The sequence below is a fragment of the Egretta garzetta genome, unplaced genomic scaffold, assembly GCF_000687185.1.
Source record: "Egretta garzetta isolate BGI_Z169 unplaced genomic scaffold, ASM68718v1 scaffold460, whole genome shotgun sequence".
NCBI lineage: Eukaryota > Metazoa > Chordata > Aves > Pelecaniformes > Ardeidae > Egretta > Egretta garzetta.
The window spans coordinates 222,498-228,859 of record NW_009258384.1 but is presented as its reverse complement, the minus strand read 5'-3'; the positions used below and the strand labels follow the sequence as shown (position 1 = coordinate 228,859).

Genomic DNA, 6,362 nt, shown 5'->3' with positions numbered 1-6,362 from the left:
GGATAATTGTTACTCCATGCAAAATCCTGCACTCTGTCTCCCTTCTGGGCAAGTATATGATGCATGTGTTGAGTGCTTACGTCCTGTGTGCCGACTAAATTGCTGCTTATGTCTCCCTGGTCGTTGTTGGTGCAGCGCAGATAAAACCATCTAGATTCTGTGATCCTCTGTCACTGGTTGGTGTGTACCCAAATGTTGCAGACCATCAGTTCTTTTCTTTATGCTACAGAGTCTGTACTCTTACAGGTGTAACCCCTGCCCGACCTCCCATCCCTGTCACTATTCCACAAGTGGGAGTTGTGAATCCTATCCTGGCTAGTCCCCCAGCATTGGGCCTGATGGAGGTCAAAAAGGAGAAGGAAGAAGAGGAGGTATTCCAGGAGTCGGAGAGGCCAGAGATGCTGAGTGAACAGGAACACATGAGCATATCTGGCAGCAGTGCCCGTCACATGGTGATGCAGAAATTGCTTCGTAAACAGGAGGTGAGTGCAGTGCGACTGCCCTGAGCTGGTTCCAGTTCTAAGCAAATGAGCCGACCAGGTTTAGATCGCTCTCGATGCGGTATAGCTGTGCATTTTGTGTGTGGTACAGGCTTCCTGCAGCACACCTTGTAGGTACCCCACAGAGCTCCCGGGGGACTCCAAAGGCTACCTGCTTGTGATGGTTCTTATGCTGGCTTTAGGATCTGAGGGTTCAGACCAGTCACTAGGCCAGAAGAGGTGTCCCTGATTAAACTGTGTGTTTATTTAGCATTATTAAAGTAACCATGATGGCCTTTGGACTTACAGTTAAAGAAGTGAGCCTGGCACATGGTTAGGGACAATCTGTTACAAACTATTGAGTCCACCTTTTCCCCACAACCTCTTACTGTGGGATGAAATGGAGGCGTTTATAAAACAAAACGTCACAGAAGTTGCAATGAGAAGAAGGATAAGAATGCATGATGGAGGAAGTCAGCATGCTAAACAGAACGATAGATTCATAGGTTGGGGGGTGAGTGTCTTGGAAGGGGCTGTATTGATAATCTCATCAGGCTTCTTGTTTGGGCATGAGCAGAGGTTTGTTCCTGTGCATGATTGGGTTTCCTACCTGACACGCAGATTTCCTGAGCTTTGACACTGAATCGACAATGTTTGCTAAATAGGGATAATGCTGATGTGTGTGACACAAATGAGTCAGCTACTGAGTGTTCTCCTGTACTTTCAAAGAGTGCAGAATTTTAAATACATCTTTGAGCTCCTGACGTAGCAGCCAGTTTCCCTGTCACGAGTATGTTTTCCAAAGAGTCCAATTCATTTGGCACACTTGCTTGAAAAAGGTTTAGGGGTATTGAAAGAGCCTTAAACTACACCATTCTCAGAGCTGCTTAGCATTCTCAGCCTGTAAGTACCCTTTTGGTTTTGCTGTTCTTTTAGGAGGCTCTTAAAGGCGGTTCTGCAGACATGTGAATAGGAATGGGAACAAGTATTTTAAAATTACACTGAGCCTGAAATGCTGTGTCTGCTGGCCTATGCTGTTGGGCAGGGCCAGAGCTGGGAGGAAGGGATGTGGTAGAGCTGGGTGTAATGCACAAAACCAGGCTGCCTACAGAGGTGGTGAGGTCTCTGTCCTTGGGGACATTCAGAAGTCATCTGGACATGGTCCTGGGCAACTCTAGGTGGCCCTGCTTGAGCAGGGGAGCTTGGACCGGGTGACGTCCAGAGGTCCCTTCCAACCTCAACCATTCTGTGATGCAGAGAGGTGCTCAGTCACGAACGGGCTTGATGGGGGGATGTGTATGAGAGGTACGTTGCAGGTACTCTGATGGACTCGCACGTTGTTAACCCCTGTAATGAAAGTACCTGGTCAACCATCAGTTGTCAGAGGTATAAAAGACCCGGTTAATCCTTCTGCTTTATTTAGAGAAGAGGAAAAATTTTCAAAAAAATGCACAATGGTGGTGTTGAAGATGATAAAGCAAAAAATGACTGGATAGGAGCAGCACAAGAAACATTATAGAGGTGTCCAGGTCACTTGTGCTTCGAAGATGTGTCTAAGAAAAGCCCAAGGGATGGCACACAGCTGTCGGGGAATGAGATCTGTTCGTGCTTCTGATGCCCAGGGAGAAAACTTACTGATTTATCCCTGAGAACTTGGGACGTTACTGGTTTCATAGAATATACTTGTACTGACATAGCGCTGGAATACCTGGTGGTGCTCAGGTGTGCTGCATGGTCTGACGTGCCTTTGCAAATCTCGTCCCAGTCTCTTAGGTACATTGATTCATTTCTCTTTGCCTTCTCTCCACAGTCCACTGTGATGGTGCTTCGCAACATGGTGGATCCAAAGGACATTGATGATGACCTAGAGGGAGAAGTGACAGAAGAATGTGGCAAATTTGGGGCTGTAAACAGGGTCATCATCTACCAGGAGAAGCAAGGAGAAGAGGAGGATGCTGAGATCATTGTCAAGATTTTTGTGGAGTTCTCCATGGCGTCAGAGACTCACAAAGCCATTCAGGCTCTGAACGGGCGCTGGTTTGCGGGGAGAAAGGTGGTAGCAGAGGTGTATGACCAGGAGAGATTTGATAACAGTGACCTGTCAGCATGAACTCTACTTGAAAGACTTCGCCCCTGCCCCCTCTGCCTGTCTGGGTTTTTTTTTTTAGCCATGTGTAAAGAACGCTCCAGGGTGGGCACAGATCTCTGTGATGTACTCGTAGTTTGGATAAAAGCGCAAAGAAAGCTGGTGTGCATCTGTGTGTGTGTTGAAGGGGCTGGCATCCCGTCAGCTGAGTCTGGCATGCGTCTGGCCTCACCCACCTAGAAGAGCCTGAAGAGGGGTTGCTGCTTGTGCTCCTGCCTTACACTTGGTCACTTCAGAAACGCTCAGGTCAAGATCCCACTGCACCTTTTAGGGGCTGGAATAGCCGTTTTCTCCAGAGATTGGAGGGGAGAGTCTCTTCATGAAGTATTGCAGCAGCACCCCTGAGTGCTGCTGTCTTAACAAGGGGGAGCGTAGCTTGTTTTTTTTCCTGCTGAGGGCCTGCATGTTCAGCTTGGACTCAGGAGCCCAAACATGGGTCAGAGCTGGCCCTTTCAGAGTGTTCACGTCCTGTTCTGACACCACAGTTTGGACCTCACAGTTTTATTGATGGGTCAGAATTACCCTCACTGATCCCTCCTTAATGTGCCAAAACATGGACAGCAAGTCAGGCTGCAGGCATCACAGCTGGGTTGAGAGAGAGAGAGTAGTGCTGATTTGCAGCACCTGGAGTGCATGTAGGAGACGAACATCTAGCCCTTGTACTATGGACAGTGGTATGGAACACGTGCCTCGCCCAGAAGGGGAGTTTGGGGCTTTTTTGTTGAGGACCCAAAGCTTTAACAATAGTTAGAAAGCTTAAACGCATTTATTTTAGTAATCTTTCTGTCTAGATACAGAGTAGGAACAGAATTAGCTCGCGTTAATGATCTTAATATTTTAGGTATGTAAAGGGCTACTCTATTGCTTGTTATGCATAGCTGGTACATGTACAGATCTGAAGAAAATCGGTTTAGTTTAGAAATTCACATAAGGGAAGAACGATCTCAGAGGAGCATTGGTAGGGAATTCTGAGTTGAGCCCGCAGCTGTGGGTTGCTTCTAAGCTTGGAGATGTTTTTAAAATTAAACTTTTGTATTTTGTTTCAAACACTCAAAAGAACCCTTCTATTGCAGGTTACAAATTTGTATTTGCAGTTTAACTTTATTTATCATTCATCTGTGTTTGCTTCTTTTTGTACTAACATTGCCTGTTGGCTGAAATAACCTTTCTTTCTCCCTGTTTTTGTACCCATTCCAAGTCAAGAGCAAGCCTGTCGTTTTCAGCATGTGTTTTGATAGCCAGTGTCTCTTGGGCTCAGCCTGCTCTCTCCCTGGTCGTCTGCCCAAGCAGCCTTTCTTTGGATTTGTTAGCCTGAATTTCCTTTTCTTGGAAGCAGTTGATGAGACCTGCTGCACATACGGTGTAATGGCATTTGTCCTTCATCTGTGCTGGAGATCCTGTGCCACCTGTGATCCCACTGACCACACTGGTAGCTCACTGTTGTGCCAGTTTTGCAACGCAGCATGGCTGCTTTGCTGCTTTTGTTTGTGATGCAGGAGAAAAATCACTATTTTTAATTGTTCCAGGGTTTTATTATTCCTACTAAAGAAAACCAAAGCACCTCTCCCATGACTTGGTTGGTCTCTCTAGCTTCCATTTTCTGCTCTTTGCTCCTGTTCCTTTGGCTGGATTTAGGAGTATAAAGACTGCATTAGAAGTTTCTTTGTGGTGTTCATGGTTTAAAAACCCAAAGTGGATGAAAGTTGATGCAAGGGGAAAGCGTAGGTTAAAGAATGACAGCCTAAGTGTGAAGAAGTTTTTGTGCACAATCAATCATACTTGGCTGACAAGGTGATGCTTTACAAAAGTAACTTGATAAATGTCTTGAGAAGCCAAACGTCTGACAAAAGATCGTCTATCGTGACTTGTGTGGCCTGTGACAGTCCTCCATAATACCCTTGTAACTCAACTGGAGAGAGATGGGTCTGGTGGATGAACTAATGGCTAAGGAATGGCTGGATGGCTGCATCCGAAGAGTTGCAGTCAACAGCTTCGTGTCAGAATGGAGACTGGTAATGAGTAGTGTCCCTCGGGGGGCCACAGTGGGACTGATGCTGTATGGTATTGTCATTCTGGACAGAGAGCGGGATTGAGTGCACCCACAGCAAGGTTGCAGGTGGCACCAAGCTGAGTGCTGCAGTGGGTAGACAGATGGGATGGGATGCCACCCAGAGGGACCTTGACAGGCTGGAGGAGTGGGCTCATGTGAAGCTCATGAGATTCAACAAGACCAAGTGCAAAGTCCTGCACCTGGGTCAAGGCAATCCCTGCTATCAGTACAGGCTGGGGAATGAAGGCCTCGAGAGCAGCCCTGCGGAGAAGGACTTGGGGGTACTGGTGGATGAAAAGCTGGACATGAGCCAGCAATGTGTGCTCGCAGCCAAGCCAAGAGTGTCTTGCGGCCGGTCAGGGCTTAAAGGGGGCTGATAAGGAAGAGTCGTTTTACCAAGGCCTGTAGTGACAGGACAGGGGGCAATGGTTTTAAACCGGAAGAGGGTGGGCTTAGACTGAATGTAAGGAAGAAATTCTTTATGATGAGGGTGGTGAGGCACTGGACCAGGTTGCCCAGAGAGGTTGTGGATGCCCCACCATCAGAAGTGTTCAAGGTCAGGCTGGACGGGGCTCTGAGCAGCCTGATTGAGTGGGAGACGTCTCTGCCCACAGCAGGAGGGTTGGGCTGGATGATCTTTGAAGGTCCCTTCCCACCCAAACCATCCTGTGATTCTTTGACTCCAAGATCAGGCATCGTACATCATCATCATTAAAATGCTGTAGTGTGAGCTAAACACAAATGGACTGGGAACAGCTGACAAAGCATAATCCTAAAGGGGGGGTGGAGAGATTGAGGAAGGGCTTTTATTGGGTCATGGAATAGTTTGGGTTGGAAGAGACCTTTTAAAGGTCATCTAGTCCTACCCCTGTAGATCTTAACAGAAATCTGATTTAGGCCAAATGCGGATGTTTCTAATGATGCAGGTATAGAGGCGGGCACGTAACAGGCTAGCGTGTCAGGTCCACAGCATGTCAGGCTTGGCCTAAGTGGGTGCAGGCTGCTTTGTGTTTAAAATGGCTGATTCAGCAGTGAGGGGCTGGCTTGGAAACCCATAACTGAAGAGGATGAGGTGGTTATGGGGATAATCAGCGGGTGTGCTGTGTGGTGGTGGATGCCATGGTGCTCCTCTCCTGGGACAAGTCGGGGGGTTCACCCTCCGTACAGTTAGCCTGTGCAAGCCCGAGGCCGTCCGCGACCCGAAGGATGACGCGTGTGACCAGGGGAGCACAGAGCTGTGCCGTGAGAGCCTCCCTCTGGAGAACCTGGCAGGCTGCTGCCATAGCTGGTGAGCCAGTCCTTGGGTCCCCAGGAATACTGCTCGAGTTGGACCCTGCACGGAATTTGCCGATGGCCTCTCTCTGTTCCTTCCCCGTTCCCTCATACACGACACTTCAGGGGTGTCTGTGCAGTCACCAGCTCCCACTTAACCCTCTGTTCTTCCAGTTGTTGTAGTGTGTGTTGCGCTGTCAGCAAACTGGAGAAGGTTGTGGATGTCTTCAGGTGCGGCACGGATGTGGTGGGAGCGCAGAGGAATGATCGGCTTCCTTGGCATCAGCCTGCTAGTCAGGCTCCAGTCTTCCCTGGTACTCCTTAAGTGGTTGTAGCCCAAACAGCTTTCTGATGGGGCGATGCGGTGACAGTGTCTTCAAGTGACTTCACCTTCAGGCTTTTTCAGACTTCCCCT

The 6,362-nt window shown here is 48.4% G+C and overlaps 1 protein-coding gene across 1 annotated transcript in view; it reads left to right on the top strand.

Moving 5' to 3' along the window:
* The window catches only part of PUF60 (poly(U) binding splicing factor 60), a 20,239-nt gene extending 15,408 nt beyond the window's left edge, over window positions 1-4,831 (top strand). The window contains 2 exon segments of the mRNA XM_035897697.1: window positions 247-482; window positions 2,290-4,831. Of these exon segments, the coding sequence (XP_035753590.1) occupies window positions 247-482; window positions 2,290-2,589 (536 nt within the window). The 3' untranslated portion in view covers window positions 2,590-4,831.
* The last annotated feature ends 1,531 nt before the right edge of the window (window positions 4,832-6,362 follow it).